Source organism: Canis lupus, chromosome X, assembly GCF_003254725.2.
Source record: "Canis lupus dingo isolate Sandy chromosome X, ASM325472v2, whole genome shotgun sequence".
In the NCBI taxonomy this organism is placed as follows: Eukaryota; Metazoa; Chordata; class Mammalia; order Carnivora; family Canidae; genus Canis; species Canis lupus.
The window spans coordinates 9233802-9252875 of NC_064281.1; the positions used below are offsets into that span (position 1 = coordinate 9233802).

At 49.2% G+C, this 19074-nt stretch overlaps 1 protein-coding gene across 7 annotated transcripts in view; it reads left to right on the forward strand.

Annotated features, from left to right (window-relative positions):
* PRPS2 (phosphoribosyl pyrophosphate synthetase 2) overlaps positions 1–19074 on the forward strand; it is a 45361-nt gene that overhangs the window by 23825 nt on the left and 2462 nt on the right. For 4 of the 7 annotated variants that reach the window (XM_035711886.2, XM_035711881.2, XM_035711882.2 and 1 more), the window contains 4 exons: positions 1921–2019; positions 2734–2858; positions 8516–8689; positions 9785–9944. In XM_035711886.2, the coding sequence (XP_035567779.1) occupies positions 1921–2019; positions 2734–2858; positions 8516–8689; positions 9785–9944 (558 nt within the window). Of the gene's footprint in view, positions 1–1494; positions 1614–1920; positions 2020–2733; positions 2859–8515; positions 8690–9784; positions 9945–10866; positions 13455–17353; positions 18174–19074 lie in introns of those variants that run through there. The other 3 variants (XM_025436518.3, XM_035711885.2, XM_035711883.1) reach the window with 3 other exon arrangements.

The window sequence follows — 19074 nt, forward strand, 5'->3', positions numbered from 1 at the left end:
TTATAAAGTGTATGTTGGAGAGAGGCAATTTTATATTCCTGAGAGTGTTTGGAAGCTTCAAAATACCAATTAAAATAGAAATCCCATTCCGTTTTAGAATCCTGGTGGTTGTCCAATTCAACTTTGAGAAAATTAAGTTTGGAGAGATCGAAAGTTCCCCATAATGGCCATTGAAGTTCTAAATTGCTTCTGGTTAAGCCAGTCCATTTCTTTATAAATGTGCATGTGGCAGGACCACAGGTTTTAAACATAAAACTCGCTTGGAGCCCCAGTTGGGAGGGGCTGGCGTGCCCTCAGAGCGTTTTGATGATTGGGATCCTGTTTCATAGACGTGCTTCATGAACAGCCTGATTCGACAAGGAATCCGATGAAATACTGGTACAACCAAGGACCTAAATAGATCCCAAGTAAAGCCTGGAGAACTCAGACACAAGGCACGAAGCTCAAAATCCAGGAGAAAACGTACCCTTAAAACCCCAGGGTCGTTGACAAAGCAGTGCGGCCTAACAGCTCGGAGGGTGCTGCACCTGTTTGCTCCCCAGCCCCGGAGCCATCGGGGGTCCTCTCTGCATCTCAGCCTCTGATCACCGAGTAATCCTAACCTTAAACACAGACACTGCCAGTCACTCTACCGGCAAGGATGGGTTTCTTTGGGAATGAAAGAGAATTAGAAACAAACGAGGAAGGTGTGGCAAGACTGTATAGCAAGCGCGGAAGACAGAAGTAGGCTTTTGAAGGAGGCCAGGGGGAAGTTGGGAAGGCTGTTAGGAACTAGAAGGTTTTCTTCAGTATGGTGTGTTAGGAGAAAACCTAAATGATCTCAACATTATGATGTAATTCCTTCCTGTGCGTTTTTACATGAATACACTCTTGTGTATTTAATGGGCATAGTTTGTGGCTGTTGGGAGTGAAATTTTTTTTGTTTCAATTTTGAGGTGTAATTGACAACATTGTGAGTCCGAATGAAATCTTTTCAGCTTATATATTTTAGGGTTGGTGTATGAGAATATTACTGTTTACAGTAAAATGCCGACCTCTTTTCTTGGGTTTAATCTATGTGTAGTCTCTTCTGTGTATTTTCTTTTTTTCTTTTTCTTTCCTTTTTTTTTTTTTTTATTTTGGATGTAGACAGCCATGGTCCAGGATTTATGATACAGAAACTAAAGCTATGGAGAAGTTAGGTTACTTTTAAAGAGGATACAGTGACAATAAATCACCTGGCATCCCTTTGAAGTAGCAAATTCTCGATCGCCGTATGGTGTTCTTTTTTTCAGTCTGGTTTTCGTTGAATTTGTGATGGTACGAGCTTCCAGCTGTAGTACATCAAGTCTTCAGGAGCTGGCCTGGGCTCTCAGGGCTGTGCAGGGGAGGCTCTGGCTCCCTTCTCAGCATCCCCTTACACTCCCTCCCAGACCAGCCTGTGGCCACAGTGGACTTCTTGCAGTCCCTGCATGTAACATCTCGGCCTCTGTGATGTCACACATGTTGCTTTTTTCTGGAACACTGGTCTCTCCTCTCTCTCCTCTCTGCCGGCCACACCTTAAAAGTAGTTTCCTCCAAGGGGCTTCTGGTTACCAGTCTCCTTAAACTGGATGCCCTTCATGCTATCCTCGGTACCTTTTATTTTGCACAGTTGTCACTATTTGAATTGTATAAAAAGTGATGTTAACGTGTATATATTTGTTTGCTTCTTTGATATTTGTTCTCTCTACCTGGTGTCAAGCACATTGTCTTGCAACAGCGTACGTAAGTCGTAAACATTGGGCGAATAAAATGGAATGCATATCTTCCGTTCTGAGAATGTAATTTCCTTGTTATTAATAATCAAATAATTTAAAGTATTAAATGACATGTTAATTTTATTAATGCATCTCTTCCCTTCTCTTTTCCTGTTATAAAATCTCCATCTTTATGTTTTAGAGCCGAGCTCCGATTTCTGCGAAACTTGTGGCCAATATGCTCTCGGTCGCTGGGGCCGATCACATCATCACCATGGACCTGCATGCTTCTCAGATCCAGGTTCCAGCATTTTCTTCCTTGCCCTTGGTGGTGGTGATCGGGGGCTTAATGCAACTGGTTGAATCCTAACTCTATTAAGTTAAATTGTTTTCGAACGGGGTGACGTGAGTCGTGTTTAAGTTTGTATGCGGTGGCTCTCCTAGATTTTCATCTTTAGTGGACTTGGAAACATGGTTGAAGGTTGTTACCGCTGTCTGCCACCAACTTGCAAACGGCTTCAGAGGAGTGGGAATGGCTTCTTGGTAGTCAGCCTTACAATTCCATCTCCACTCCTCAAATAATTACAGTGGCAGAGTTGTGACGTATGTTTTTTCACCCTCCTCATAGCTTAGTTCTTCATCTATAAAACAGGCCACTTTATACTGTGCCTCCTCTGTAATACCATGAATATGAAGAAGCGTTTGGCTTATAATAAGGTGCTTAATTAAGACAACAAACCTCACTGCCCTGCAAGACCGTTCTCCTATTCCTTAGGATATAGGCAACCCTAAGATAATAGGTTTCCAAAGATAATGGGTTGGACTTACATAGGCTCCCGGAATGTATCTGTCTTTCAATGTAATTCTGTTAAAATCAAGAAAAGGGAAAAAAAAAAAAAAAGAAAAGGGAGTCTGTTGAAAGACTTCTTTTGAATAAAAAATTCAAATTTGACTTCATGCAAGAGGTTCTCTTTAAAACAAAACTGTGCGGTGTGTCGCGCACTTCTCCCCTTAGGGCTTCTTTGACATCCCGGTGGATAACCTGTACGCGGAGCCCGCCGTCCTGCAGTGGATCCGAGAGAACATTGCTGAGTGGAGGAACTGTATCATTGTCTCGCCCGACGCCGGGGGAGCCAAGAGGTAGGCAGACGCGCGGTTTTGCTTTGTTTTATTTTTTTTAATATGTTAGATAAGGAAGCACGTTCTGAATTACTTAATCCTCTGTTTTGTAAATGAACAAGTAAGGGGACTGCAGTCCTCACCTGCAGGGCAGGGAGCGGTCCTCTTTGTCATCGTTCATGCAAGAAGTACAGGCACGTCTTTGTTTTCAGCAAATATGTTTCAGTCGGTGGTTTTAAGAGTCTATTTGTTTGAGAGAGAGAGAACAAGCACGAGCCAGGGGAGCAGCAGAGGCAGAGGGAGAAGCCGGCTCCCCGCTGAGCAGGGAGCCCGATGGGGGGCTCGATCCTAGGACCCCGGGATCACGACCCGAGCCGAAGGCAGATCCTTCACCGATGGAGCCCTCAGGTGCCCCAGTGCTGGTTTTTAAGTTACTTTTTTCTGACTATAAAAGCAACGAGCCCAATTGGAAAATAAGACTTTTAATTAACAACACGATTGACTAAGCTAGTCCCTCCTCCTATAAACACCTGACAGTGGAGGCCAAAATAGCGTTTTAAAAAAGAAATCTGTGTCCATAGAACACCAGGAAAAAAGGAAATGTCCAGGGCTGGGAAATAAAGAAGGGCTGAAGACCCTGCTTACGTGGCCTGGCGGGGGGTTATCAGATCCAAGAAGAGGCTGCTGGCTTGGGTGTTAACTGCCCACGTAGAGGTCTTCAGAGAGAAGGGAGATGAAAGTTTGACCTCTCCCCAGTGGCACAGGGGGGCAGCCAGCTTTACTCAGGCCTTTGGGGGGGTGGGGGTGGGGAGGACAAAATAGCCACTCATGAGAAATCGGACTGAGAGCCTGTGCCCTGTGCAGGTGTGCGGTGAGCTCTGCGTGCCCCTTGGTGCGGGGATCCCTACGCTAAGAACACTTGGTCCCGGGCCACCGGGAATCCCACTGTCCCAGCTGAGCACTCCCCACGGGAGACCGCCTCGCGCCTGATGATCCCCGGGAGGGCACAGCCCACCCGGAGCCGGCGTGCGCAGAGGAGTCGGCGGCAGGCGGCCGGCCCTGTGGGGTGACAGGACACTTTCTGGACCGTAAAATGACCAGCTTGGACAGAAAGGGACATGCTACCCAAAGCGTCCCAATGCTAGCACACTGACTAGCGTGAGAAAGTGGCCCTGAGCCTCGGATCGGGGGACCTCGCAGGCGTTGGGAATGAAGGAACAGTCAGTGCAGGGAGCTCAGAATGAAGGGCGACGACGACGCAACACGGATTCGAGACGCGCTGCTCTTCCGCGACCCGACGTGACCCTGTCGCACGGGGCAGCGGCCTCCTGGAAAAGGAAGACAGGGTGCTTGGGGCTTCAGGGCCCAGGTGTAGGGGCCTCCGTCAGGGAGGGAGAGGGACAGAAGACCTCTGTCAGTCCATTGCAAAAGCAAAGAAGCTGATAAACGTGCCAGGAGTGCCCTGCAGCCGCCCAGCTCCAGGACGTACGTCTGTAACCTGCAGATGCGTCACCTGGCTCTCTTGTCCACCTGTAGCCTGGTTAAGGGACTTAGAATCAAACTAAAAAGCTCAGGAGTGGCCCAGAAAGCTGTCATGAACCCGAGCTGGGAAGCAGAGGTGCTAATTCTTAGAAGAGCCACGATGAGCACCAAGCTGCCATCTCTGGTGCTTGGTCCCCCGCACAGGAGAGGGGGTGAACAGGTGGGGCTGGGCCTCTGACAGCAGCAGGAAGTGGCCGTTGACAGGAAGGAGACACAAATACATCAGAGTCGGAAGCAGAAAGTGAGCGGCAAAGCCCCCATGCAGGGACCTCTGGGTCAAAGCACGCGGAGTGTCTGCCCGCGTAAGAACTCGGGGCAGTGGGGGCGCCTGGGGGGCTCAGTCACTTAAGCATCTGCCTTGGCTCCGGTCATGATCTCAGGTCCTGGGATCAAGTCCCACGTTGGGCTCCCTGCTTAGCGAGGAGTCTACTTCTCCCTCTGCCCCTCCCCCTGCGCTCGCTCACACTCGCTTTCTCTCTCTCGTTCGCGCTCTCTCTTTCTCTCTCTCTCTCTCTCTCTCTCATATTAAAAAAAAACACAGGGAATGTGAGTGGCATTTTGGAGTTATTTCTATAGCAAATGCTTGCTGTTCACTTGGAAACCTTAGTAAGTCACATAGTGGACTCCCTTCAAATATGGTGAATCCACTGGTGCGATGGAAGGTTCGAGGTGAACAAGCAGGCCAGAGGTACCTGAGCATAAGATGTAACTTGTTTTTAGTAACAGTTTTATTAAGATAGAAGTCATCTACTTACCGTCCACCTACTTAAAGTGCACAGCTCAGTGCCTTTCACTGTGTTCGTACAGTTGTGTCTCCATCACCACCACCGAGTTCCGGACGTGTTCATCACCCCCAAAGAAGCCTGTTCCCAATAGCCAGGCGCTCCCCATTCCCTCTGCCCCCGGCCCCTGGTCACCACTCATCTCTTCTCTGTGTCTCTGGACATTTCATATGGATAGATCATGCAATATGTGGTCCTTGTGTCTGGTGTATTCTTTTTTTTTTTTTTTTTTTTTGAAGATTTTATTTACTTAAGAGAGACAGTAGGAGCGAGAGAAGCAGCAGAGGGGAGAAGCAGGCTCCCTGCCGAGTGAGGACCCCAATGTGGGGCTCGATCCCAGGACCCCAGGATCATGACCTGAGCTGAAGGCAGACGCTTCACCCACTGAGCCACCGAGGCACCCCCCCATTTCCTTCTTTAGAGGCCTCTGTTCTTCCCAGTGCCAGAATTCCGTTATTCAGACATGTCCCCCTTTTTACTTCATACAAATGGAAATATCTGCTTTTTAAAAAACATCCTCATCCCATCTTAGCAGCGATTCCACAGCTGTGCAGTACATCTACTCTATTGCTCTTTCCAGCTGGGTGATAATTCGTCATAGGCATAGATCATCGTTCCTTTATCAGGTCGCCCCGTTCCTCACTTGGGGGTACCATTGTGTGTCCTCTTAAGCACCGTCCCGCCACACTGTACTTACTACATTTTGTGTACATTCAGGTCTCTTTCTAGAAGAGACCAGGTCCTGGGGCAAGAGCCGTTCGGGTTTTGATGGACAGTGACAAAATAATTGGGTCTTTCGGAAAAGGTAGACGGGTCAGCGCTCCGAGTGTGGACGCGGGTGACTTTCTCCGAGGCCTGCTGTGGAGCAGACATCGTCTGGTTTATAAACAGATGGCGATGATACGGGATCTTTTCCTGTTAATTCTGGTTGCCGTGGACAAGGTCAAGCGCCCTCTGCGGCCTGCTGCTTTTCCCCGAGGGCCTGGTCGTGCCTCTGCCTGTTGTCACGTTGGCCGGAAGCCTTTTCCTCCGGATCGTTAGGAGTTCTGTGCAGACAGGAGGTCACATCTTTGTTTCCTGTGGGGGTGGGGGCGGTGCAGATACTTCCCCGAGTTTTTCATGTCTTCCCTTGGTGTATTTTTCATCTCTGCAAGACTTTTTAGAACGTCGCTTCTGTCGTCATTTATCTCTTCATGTTCTGACTTCTGGGTGTAGGAAGTTTTCACCCTCCTCAATTCTTCTTCTCCCATGATTTCATATATTTTAAGACAAATTGCCTTCTTCCCTTTTTAATGTTTCAATTTTTCTTCCATCTGATATTTGTTTTGGAACAAAGAGTGAAGAAGAATCCAGCTTTTTCTCCCCCCAGCTATCTGGTTGTTCCAAAACTATTTGTTAAATAATCCATCTTTCCCCTGCTGATTTGAAACACCATTTTATGCACCAAATTCCCCTATCTACTTGCCAACTCTTGCCTTTTCTTTCTTTTTTTTGGGGGGGGGGATTTATTTATTTCAGAGAGGGGGAGGGGCGGAGGGAGAATGAGAATCTCAAGCTGACTCCATGCTGAGTGCAGAGCCTGACTCGGGGCTCGATCCCAGGACCCTGAGATCACGACCTGAGCTGAACCCTAGAGTCAGATGCTTAACCCACTGAGCCACGCAGGTGTCCCAACTGTTGCTTTCAAAAATGCAGAACCAACGAAGCAGAGTTAATGGCCAGCACTGAGATGCTGTCCTTTTCCAGGTCACCTTTAAAGCTGTCCCACTCGAGCAGCCCTGCTCCCTCTGCCAGGGACCATCAAGCTTTTTAAGAGCATATATTTTGGAATTTTTTTGCCACTTCCTTCCTTTTCCCCCCAAGTTTCGTTACCTCCTTCCTACTGTGGAGTAAGCTGCTCCCCAGCGGACAGAACAGTCACAGCGGTAACACGTGATAATGCAGTAGATACTACCACTGGCATCTTTGCTTGATGCAAAATAGTCATTTCATCAAAGGAAACAGGTCTCTGACCAACTAGAACTTTCTGCCTTTGCGAAAAGCCTCAAAGCTTGACACACTGCAGGTAAAACTTAACATTGCCACAAGAGGTCACTGTCCGGTAGGCTTTGCGGCTCGGTTGGCTCGGGCTAAGGAAGAGTGAACCTTAGCAGGGAGCACACCTACTGCCCGTCAGTAGTAACGTGAAACTGGTGTGGGAAGTTGGTGAAATGAAATAATTCAGGTTTAACTTTTATTGTTTTTCTTCCGGAAAGCACGTAAACACGTGTGTCGAAGAAACAGAAATGAAACTGCATGTGATTTGGGTTCCAGCTTGCCCTGCCTGAGGTTTCCGTGTGATACGTTGTCTCAACAGGAGTTGTTAGGAACACACCTTAAGTGTCCTGTACGTGGAAAAGGAGGATTGTAGCCCCGTGCCCAGAGCTCACTGATCAGCCTGGCCTGCCACCTTCTCTTTCTGGTGCCAGCCCAGCCCTTTCTGAGTGAGTGACTTTGGAGCATTTGCCAGGGATGAGGAGAGAAACTCAAGGTTTACAAGCCCCAAGGCCTGCAGCGCAGCGAAGTCCACTTTCATAAGCCCCAGTGTGGTATGTGCCTTTGTGAGCTAGGACTTCTGTCCCCACTGGCTGCACCACAGACTGAGCGAGTGGCGGTTTCTAAATCACTTGATTTGAGTTGTGTCTATGACTTGTATTTTTTTCTATTTTATTGAGTTTCATATATGCTGTATTTTTCTTGCTGCTAATGCTTTTTTCCTTATGCTTTTTTTTGAAAGTTTTATTTAAGACTATTTATTTATTCATGAGAGACAGAGAGAGAGAGAGGCAGAGACACAGGCAGAGGGAGAAGCAGGCTCCATGGAGGGAGCCTGACGCAGGACTCGATCCCGGGTCCCCAGGATCACGCCCTGGGCTGAAGGCGGCGCTAAACTGCTGAGCCACCCGGGCTGCCCTTTTTGAAAGTTTGTATTTAAATTCCAGTTCACACACAGTGTAATATCAGTTTCAGGTGTACAATACACCTGATTGTACACGTGCCCGTGATTTTTTTTTTAAAGTATGCACAGGCACTAACAGATTCCCATATTGATTTCCCATCCAGTACTTCCATCCAGTGGTCCAGGCACCCGGCGTTCGTTGCCAGGTGCCACGAACACAAGGCCACCTCTGCACTTGTCTCCCCGCGGCTTGTCTACTGTGCACCCCAGGCCAGGCCTGTCTTTCCAAGTGAGCCCCGATTACCTCGTTATCTTGAGCGTGGCTGGTTAACCGTGTTCCTAAAATACGACCATAGACGTCAAGGGCTTTTCTTCTGTTGACAGTATTTTGCATGTCTGGCTGTGTGTTCGAGCAGGGTCACGTCGATTGCAGACAGGTTGAATGTGGAATTCGCCTTGATTCACAAAGAGAGGAAGAAAGCAAATGAAGTGGACCGGATGGTTCTGGTGGGTGACGTGAAGGACCGCGTGGCTATCCTCGTGGACGACATGGCTGACACCTGTGGCACCATCTGCCACGCCGCGGACAAGTACGAGGGGTGGCGTGGGGAAGCGTTAGAGCATCGCATTAGGAAAGGAAAAATGTCAGCTCTTAAAAACTGGCCTGTTCTTCCTAATGATTGCTGATTGCTGGGGGGGGGTGGCCTTTCAGGCCCATTTATTTTTTTCTTGGTGGAAGACAATCCCCTGGGCCTTTAGGGCCTGGTTTTCATTTTCCAGGATGAGCTTTCAGTGTCTGGAAAAGGATCCAAGAAGGTGCTCCCCCCGCACCTGAGCACGGAGGGAAGAGACCGTCTTGTGGGCTCCTTTGGGCCTGGTCTTCCTTCTCTTTGGCCTTCACTTGAGCCTCCCCCGCTGCGGCTCCCGAAGGTTCGAGAGCTGGGCCGTGGCAAGTGGGAGCCGTGGTACGGAGCGCTGGGCGCGGGGCCGCTCTGACTTGAGCCGGGCTGCAAGCACGCAGCTCCCACTGGGCCAAAGGCAGTGTGAAACCAAGAATGCAAAATCTGTCAGTAGTTTAGATTGAATGTGGCTCAAAATGATGGTAGTTTGGCTTTATTTTTTTTTTAATATTTTATTTATTCATGAGAGACACGGGTGGGGGTGGTGGGAGCAGAGACACAGGCAGAGGGAGAAGCAGGCTCCACACAGGGAGCCCGACATGGGACTCTATCCCAGGTCCCCAGGATCACACCCTGGGCTGAAGGTGGCGCTAAACCGCTGGGCCACCCAGGCTGCCCGGTAGTTTGGCTTTATCAGTTGAAACCAGCGGTTCTCAACCAAGGACAGTTTTTGCTCCCCGGGAGACATTTGGCAGTGTCTGGAGACGATTTTGGTTGTCACAGCCGAGGGTCAGGGGGTGGCTGCTAGTGGAGAGGCCTGGGATGCTGCTCAGCAAAGCATTATGTGGGCCCAAGGCCAAGGCTGATAATCCCTGATTTAGCGGAATACAAAAGGTTTTGCCAGTACGTACCTTCAAAGATTGTTTTCAAGGCTAATAAATGTGAGTCAGATTGGTTTTCTGTTTTTCTTTATGGAACACGCTTTTTGCCTTTTAATTCACACTGAGGGGAGAATGTTTCAGGAATATTTGTGTACACTTAATTGTTTTGCTCTCTGCTTTACAGGCTGCTCTCCGCCGGAGCCACCAAGGTTTATGCTATCCTTACACACGGGATCTTCTCTGGGCCAGCTATTTCCAGAATAAACAACGCCGCCTTTGAGGCTGTTGTCGTCACAAACACCATTCCGCAAGAGGACAAAATGAAACACTGTCCCAAGATTCAGGTACTGCTACACAGCAGGCAGAGGCACGCAGTGAGGAATCTACCTTGAGCCCCAAAAGATAGCGCTGAGTCTTGTGTGTGTGACTGCGTGTGTGACATGCTTGCCCAGGGATAGCTGCCAGATGCTGTGGCTTCCCGTAACGGGGGGTGGGATTCACGTTAGGTCTGAGAAAGGCTGGGGCCGGTGCAGGTCAGAGTTGGAAATAGTCAAAACCACACTAGAAAAGCAGTTAAGAACAGGCTGTTGTTGCAAAAAAGTTTTGGTGGAATGCAGCCACACATATTCATTGACGTATCGTCTGTAGCTGTCGTCACGCTACGATGACTTGAGTCGAGTCTGGCCCCGCAGAGCTGAAGATATTTACCGTTGGTAAATTATTTTTACCCAAAAGCTACTCACTGAACCCTGAGTGAGGTGATCACAGCTGTGCTCTCTTTTTTTTTTTTTTAAGATTTTATTTATTTATTCATGAGAGACACAGGCAGAGGGAGAAGCGGGCTGCCTGCGGGGAGCCCGATGCGGGACTCAATCCCAGGACTTGGGGATCACGCCCTGGGCTAAAAGCAGGCAGACAGCTACCCAGGTGTCCCCAGCTGTGCTCTTAAGTGACGCAGTCACTGCGTTTTTGGAAACTAAGAAGAAAACCTTCCATGTGATGATTGAGTAAAATCAAACAGACAACCCAAGGAAAGGCTATCTCTGAGTACCAGTGACCCCGAAAAGCCTTTGATTGAAGGTCTCGCCTCCAGGGACCCACTTGTGATTGTAATTGGAAGGTAGAAACGGGCGCAGGTTGGGGGGGGTTGGTGATCGCGCGTCTTTGTGCTGGAGAAGTCGTTCCTGGGCTCTCTGGCTTCTAAGTTTTTCGTGGACTCCGACTGAGGTGTCCCACTGTCCTCTCCCCTTTTCTGTTGGCCTTTAGGTCATTGATATCTCGATGATCTTGGCAGAGGCGATCCGAAGAACGCACAACGGTGAATCCGTGTCCTACCTGTTCAGCCACGTCCCGCTATAGGCCCGGACGTGAGGTGTGGAGCAGGCCTGCTCGGGCCGCTGCCTTGTGTGCGTTTGCCTGACTTTAGTTTTAGGACTCAGCAACTCTAGGATAATGCAAAAGCGTCCGATCTTTGTACCCTGCAAGATCCATTGTTTCCCCCCTCTCAAGCTCAAGACCATTTACTTCTGGTTTGGGAGGGGTAGGGGGAGGGTGGTGGTTATCTGATCTTTTTTACATGAACTGTCCTTAAGGTCATCCTGGCTCATTCTGACAGGTGACCTTTCTTTTGTTTTACCAGTACTCCGAGGCCACAACTTTCAAGTATGTAATTCCACTGCGGAAGGTCATAGTCTTGTCTACTTCGAGGTCGCCAAAGGTGACTTCAGATTAAAGCCTTCTGTGTAAATACTGATAATGCCTATGGACATTTGGGTCAAACCCTGTATACAGAATTAGCCTTTTCCTTCCAAGTGCACCTTAGAAAATTTATAATACCCTGAATTCGGTTGGGTTTTTTTTGTTTGTTTGTTTTTTTGCTTTTTTAGTAACCAGGTTTCAAATAAACCTTTGTTATCGTGCTCAATTCGACCAAATTTTAGGTAGCTTCAGAGGGCTGCTGACACATTTACTTTCTGATAAACATTAGACATTATCACAAGCAATTCAGCATTTCTTTGGTTGTTGTTACCACTGCTGAGAAACGCATTATAACTGCCACTTACCTGAAATGTCGCGTTCTGAAATTCCAAAATTATGTTCAGCAATGGATCTGATTGAGAAAGTGTCAAGATAGACCCTACAGGCTCGCTGGTGCCACTCAAGCTGCGCTCTGGCCATCCGAGGCGGACGGCTCTGCAAGCGGCTCTGCAAGCAGCAACTCCGTCCTACCATCTTTTTTATGGCCTCTTTTTAGCTCTAGCTTTTACTTCGCCTTCTTTCCAATAATCTCACGTTGTGGGTCTCCACCAAAACCAAGACTCCCCTAAGTTCCCTCAGGCTTACTAGTGTCTGTTCGTTATTTGTTCCTGACATCATAAAAAGGCGAATTTTTGTGAGTACCACCAAATGCATATTTAAACATCACCTCCTTCGTTTTGATTTAATAGTCTTTTGCCTTTTGTAATCAGAAGTAGCAGGTCTCCTAGACAACTGATTGTTTTAACTAAAACTGTTACATGAAAACGTGGGTAAGAAAGGCCTACAAAGAAAGTACAAATAAGTAAGCATTAATTGCTTCATTGAGATAAGGTTCAAGTGGTGGCCCAAGAGTGATCATGGAGGCAAAGATTGCTTTATCCACAGATGGCGCTTGACAGCATCTTCCTCAGTGGGGTGCATCCCTAAGGCGAGCTTTGACTCCCCATGAGTGTTGGTAGATGCGCACTGGTGCACAACCAACTAAATTCTTCAGCCCGGAAAGAAGAGAATTTGCCTGCGTAGACAAAGGCTGGGAATAATAACAATCCCTCCCTTCTGCTGAATCTTAAAACTTGAAGAGAGGAAATTGCCTGATCTAAGTTTTGCAGGTGGCAAAACCAAATCTTTAAGTCACTTGAACAGCAATTTTTAAGATTTCAAACTTCAGTCCAGCAGAGGTTGAAGTTTAGCAAGTATCATGTTGGTCATTGCAGAGACCGGCATTTTGCTGTACCTTAAAATGGTTTTTGAAAAAAACAATGGCATTCTAGCCTGGTAGAGTCAGCTATGCGATACCTATTGGCTCTACCTAGGAAGAGTTGACTTGATAATGTAAAGAGCCTCCTTAGATGTATGTAATTTTTAGTTTTGATAAATGAGTGATATCTGTTTCTTGGAATTTCTATGCAAAGACAGATGAAAATGTAGTTACAGACACACGCAGGTAGACGGCCTTGGCATATAAGCATAGACATGTTGACATGACTGACGAGAGGTGATTTAAACGTGATCATTTCGCCTTCAGATTGAGTCTAAGATACAGAGCTAGTTTTAAAATAATCCTCAGATAAAAATCTGCATTGTCATCAAATTAACTGACTTTTTCTCTCTTTTGGCCTCACTTTTTGTTTTCAAGTAGTTCTGCTATATTCACTAATTCGACTAGACTTGGCCATACACGGGGGCGATGTAGACCTCAACCATTTGATGGTTTCAGCTCCAGAAAGATGATGGGGGTGGCCTCAGGAGCGGCCCGATCGCAGAACTTGTGTATCCCTTGCCGCTGGTGTGCAAGCATTCAGGGAAACCACCCAGTGTATCGGTTCTGTCCAACTCTGCCGAATGGAGCTGGACTCATGGATATCTAGCCGAAAAGGGGAGCCAGAGAAGTACATGCATACCAAAGCTGCTCGTCCTCCAACTTAAATGATATTAATCAACCTGCAGATAATTCATACTAGAACTTGCCTTTGTTTAGATGTCCCTTAGATTCAGGAATGTATCATTTGCAGTGCTTGTATTGGTTTAGAACACACGATTTTAAGATCATCCACCACTGTACTAAAACATTTCAATAAAATCATGCTACTTCTTTCTATCATAGTTTGTGTCATCATTACGGAGTGCTGTGTTTTGACGGGGGGACCCGAACGTGTTTGGTACTTGAGGATTATAGCCTGGCAGATACAATTACAGAAAAGCTGGAAGTTAATGGAAGTCAGCTCTTGTCTGTTTTGAAGGTATTTCTTTGGGGAGTGACCAGCAGTCTCCTCGTCCCAAAGTGTAACAGCCGTGCCACATAAGATGACGCAAGTTGAACATTCTAGACGTTGCCTGTAACATTGGAGATCACACGGTATGCTTACACATTACAGTAGTAATGGTTGGTGTCCCCAGATTGGAGCAGACCAAACGTAGGCCCCATCGAGTTTTTCCATCTGCTCTGATTTCAGAAGCACCAAGAGTTTCCTGCTCCCTTGAAGCAACTATCTATTCAGTGAAGCTTTAAATTACTCTTGGGGGACAAAGGAAATTTATAATTCTGTTCTCCCGCCAAAGCTCAGCTTTATAGTGTGGGTAGTGCTGAGAGTGGCAGCATTTTGCCTCAAAAGTTCCAGCAAAATATAAAGAATTAAAACAGTCTTCCAGAGAATGTCACGGTTTAAGACCCAACATGATGGAATGTACTAGAAGGAAGAAAAATGATGGAGACCTGGAATCCAAAAACTCTTAGACCTAAAAATGCTGTCACATGTCTTCCGGAAGGGTTTCCTTTCATATGGGCAGATCCTGCCAGCTGACAGGCCAAGTGTCAAAGGGAAAACAGGAATTCTCGGGGGTTCAGGGGATCGATCAGGCTGGGGAGATCAGAAAGGGCTTTGTGAAGGGACTGCCATTATAGATGATCATTCCTGGAGGAATCTTCCAGAATCGCGTGGCTCTATTCCAGCAGGGACTGAAGCAGGACAGCATAGGGCATTTGGTACACGATATGTTTGAGGTTGGCCGAGGAGGCTGGAAGGTAAGGGCTGAAGCACGTCACCAGAGCGTTGACCTCTATTGCATGGAGAAGTCTCCAGAATGCCTCCTTTTCGCTGCAGATCTTCACCTTACTGATTCATTTTCCTGCAGCCCAGGGTCCCGCCCCTCCACCTTCTCCCTGCCCTTGCTTTCCAGAGTTGCTTCACTGTGGTTTCAGCTCTGTCTTCTCCGACAGCGAAGCGCGTGATGCCCAGAGATTTTACCACTTAGTACGTCAAGGCAACAGCCAAAGCTCTTTGGGAGCGTTGCTTCACGTCTCGTGCCTCAGTTTCCATAGATGGGAAATGGCCTAACAGGGCTTGTACTGGGGTGTGACGGGGACTGCATGAGATCCCTAGACGTTTTGCACAGTACTTTCCGCCTTAAGGGCAGGCGTCTTAAATCTTCCTTTGAAAGAAGCTAAGTAGATGCGAAGCCGCAGGATTTTCATGCATTTTGCAGATGTCAAGGCTCGTGCATGTGTGGTCTCCTCACAAGCGTGTCGTCCTGACATGTGACTGTCAACGACGGCGGTCGGTGGTGACAAGTGGCTGCATGTAGAGAATCCTTGCAGTGGCATAGAGCTGCCGGGGAAGAAGGGCACACGCGCCCCGGGGTGGATCGGGGCCGTTCCCAAAGACCCGGTTCGATTCTCCTTCCCGCACAAAGACCAGCAAAGGCGGCGCCGGTGTAAAGGGTAAGGGCGCTCCGCCCTGGGGGCTTCCCCAGCTGAGGACTTAGGGGCGTAAATGCACCCCGAATAAGACCGTCCTGTGGTGGCAGGCCAGGCCCTCAGAGCCCTGCAGGGGGGGAGCAGGGCCCTCCCTGGGGCTGCAGGCCAGGTGGTGGCCGCACGGCCCATGCCCCCGCCGCACCTTGCCGTCGCCGCCGTCAGCCGCCCCTCCGCGTAGGGCTCTGTCCCCCCAGCGCTGTCCGGGGACCGCGAGCCGGTGGCCGGGCCGCGGAGTCCTGCCGCTTGGCCTGCGGGCGCGACGGGCCGGGCCGCTCGGGTCCCCGCCTGGGCGGTGTCACTGTCCACCTCCGTTACGAGGCGGGCGTCGGTGACCCGCCGCCTGGGGTCCACACGCCCACCGGGGGCTCCCCGTCTTTGGCAGCCGCTCTGCCACCAGCGGGCCCTGTCTTTGTCCCCGTCTTCGGTGGCTCGGCCCGGGGACAGGAGGCCACCGGGTGCCCGCCACCCGTCTGGGGCCCGGAGCTCGGTGCAGCGCTGAGCCCGAGGAGAGGCCGAAGCCCAGCCGCCCTGCCCCGCAACGCGGTCGCCCGTGCTCTGACCTGTTGGCTCCCGCCGCCCACGCCGCGCGATCGGGCCGAGCCTCGATCCGGTGACCTGGCGGGCTCCAGCCTCGGCAGCCCACACACAGGGTGCCGGCCCACCCCGCCCCCGAACACGTGCTGCTGGCCCACGTGCACTTTCCGGCTGTGGGTGCGCACCTCCCCGCGGGTTCCTGAGGGAGCGTGAATAGGGTGGTCATCTGGGGACGTGGTGGCCTCGGCCTTGGGCTTCTCCCTGCCTGGCCTCGCGGCCACCATCCTCATCCCCCACCGGTTTACACTGTCCTAATGGCAGAGTTCCGTGGTCAAAAGGAAAACCAGCAGCAGTCATTTTACATGTTTTTAAATTTGCATTTCAAAAGAGCGATAAAAAGAGACTGGGAAAGCGACAGATGGCATGCAGTGGACAGTGTCCTAAATCGGGAGTGTGGCAATCTGGAGTCTGGTTCCGGATATACCACTAGCAAGCTGTGTGACCTTGGGAAAAGGGCTACACCCCTGTGAGTCTGAGTATCTGCAAAAATCAGAGGGTAGATGATTGCTGAAGTCCCAGCAGTTTTTTTTTTTTAAGATTTTATTTATTTATTCGAGAAACAGATAGACAGGCAGAGGGAGAAGCAGGCTCCATGCAGGAAGCCCGATGCGGGACTTGATCCCAGGACCCCAGGATCAGGCCCTGGGCTGAAGACAGGCTCCAAACCACCCAGGGATCCCTCCCCAGCAGTTTTTAATTAGCCTAGGCTCTCTGTTCCAGACGTAGTTGGAACATCTAGTAACCAAAGGTGGCCCCAAAGAGACAAGCTGGTTACTTGCCCCTCAGGTGCAGCACTAGTTTTGCTGGCTGCACCGCTCGCCATTTCTTTGCTGGAAGCCCTGATTCCCAGGAAGCCCCCCAGGCCTGAGCAAACCAGGATGCGTGGTCACCCTCGTTCTGTCCTCTACGGTAGCTGGTTCCGGATCCCCAGCACCGGCCCTAAGGACTCCCATGAGTGTGGCTCTGATTTTGTGCCCGGCCATATGACAAGCCCAACTGGGTGCCAGTGACCTGTGACGTCACAGTTCTTACTGAATACGTTGTCAATTAACTGTAGAAGCTGAAGAGCTGTAGTCACAAATAAAGGAGGGAAAAGGGACACACTTGTAACATTTAATTAGAAAGATCATAAAGAAAATAAATATTTTATTTATTTATTTATTTATTTATTTATTTATTTATTTATTTATTTTTATTTTGGGACACACTTTTAGAAAATGCATTTGAGGGGTGCCTGGCAGGGCCCAGTCAGTGAAGCGTCTGCCTTCAGCTCAGGTCATGGTCTCAGGGTCCTGGGATCAAGCCCCGTGTCCAGCTTCCTGCTAAGTGGAGAGCCTGCTTCCTTCTCTTCCTCTGCCTCCACCCCCTGCTTGTGCTCTCTCTCTGTCAAATAAACAAATGAAATCTTAAAAAAAAAAAAAAACAAAGAAAATGCATTTGAGACCTGGGCTGTCAGTCATTCGGCACAGCGGCCCTCAATGCTGTAAGTGGTCTTTAGAGACACCACGGCACAGTCCAAGCAGAAGGCAGTGTGTCCCGAACGTTCACTGATGGACATTGGCCTCTGCACTTGGGGGGGTGGGTCATGGATCCGTGAGCACTTGGCCATCCGTGTCTGAGGATGTCTAATTCTCTGATTTTCTCTAGACAAGGGAGCATTAAATCCAGTATCTTCTGACATTGAAGCCAAGACTACGAATCACAGAAAAAAAAAAAAAAAATGAAGGACTCCGCCTGAATTTGTGTCACTCTTTAGCATCATCACAGTGATTCCTTGGGGACACATCTTGATGTGTGTGTGCTGTAGAATGACCTCCTCCAGGAAGTGCCGCTGACATGTACTCATCTGAGGGACCAAGGAACCAACCCTAAATTTCTTTGAGCCCCAGAATATCGTCTGTTTAGGACTGGGGCTACTGAGCAGTGTCCTGGTATTGAAAAAGGGACAGACCCGTGTCTTCAGCAATGGTGCGTTCATTCCCACACTAACTGCATTCAGAGCCTTCAAAGAGCAACACTTGGCGGAGACAAAATTCACAGATGTCCCATGAATCAGAGAGTGTGCGGAGAAAGGCCAGTTGGCACAAGAAGACTAGGGGTTGTTTTTTGTTTTGTTTTGTTTTGTTTTGTTTTCGTTTTGGCTTTTTTTAAAAGATTTTATTTATTCATGAGAGACACAGAGAGAGGCAGAGACACAGGCAGAGGGAGAAGCAGGCTCCATGCGGGGAGCCCAACGTGGGACTCGATCCCGGGACTCCAGGATCACGCCCTGGGCTGAAGGCAGGTGCTCAACCACTGAGCCACCCAGGAGGCCCAAGAAGACTAGTTTTTGATGAGTCACGGATTCCTTCCCAGTTGGCCTTGGTGTGGCCATGAACATGGTTCCACCCCGGTGATCTGAAGAGGTTTCGTTCCGCGCACACAACTTGGGCGCTGTAATCGACCTAATAAATGCCACTTGCTCCCATGTCTTGTGATTCTTGTGAAGGCTTTGGCTGGATGCTTTCTTCCATGGGATCAAGTGAAGGAGTGGGTCTCCTTTCTTTCACTCACCGATCATCCTTTACTAAGCACCTGCCAGGGGACTGTCATTTAGGATGGGGGGGCTCTGAGTAGGTAGGCGAGAAATAAAACACATGGCGAAGGCTCCCATGTGTCCAGCCGAGACAGTTGACATGGACTGCTTTGTACACAGCTGTGTGACATAGACCACACACGAGGGACGGTGCCCGCCCCCCCCCCTTTGTGGACACGATCATCTATTTGGGGCCCGGGTAGTCGTGGTGGGGGGGGTTAGGAAAGAGCTGGGAATGCCATCTGCCGGGGCAAACCCTCGGCGGTGATCGCAATGCCTTCTCCCCCTCCCCGTTTTGTGCTACGACCTGCTCTGGTTTTGTGCGCGTTCCTTGGCGTGTTGCTGCTCTTTGGGTCCTGTAAAAAAAAAAAAAATCCGGAACCCGAAGGGTTTCTATCGTGAGCCTACCCAGGCAGCCACACTCGGCACGACACGGAAACACAACCAAAGTGCATCTCTTTAAAAAGTGCGATCGGGATCCCTGGGTGGCTCAGCGGTTGAGCATCTGCCTTCGGCCCAGGGCGTGACCCCAGAGTCCTGGGATCGAGTCCCAACATCGGGTTCCCGGAGGGGAGCCTGCTTCTCCCTCTGCCTCTCTCTGTGTGTCTCTCGTGAATAAATAAATAAAATCTTAAAAAAAAAATTTTATACAATTAAGTAGCAGAAGAGATGCCTTTGAAGCAATCCTTTTGACAGACACAACTGGAAGGAGGTCAGTATTCTTTTATATTCGAAAAAAACATTTAATTAGAAGGATCATCTACCTGGGTGGCTCAGTGGTTTGGCGCCTGCC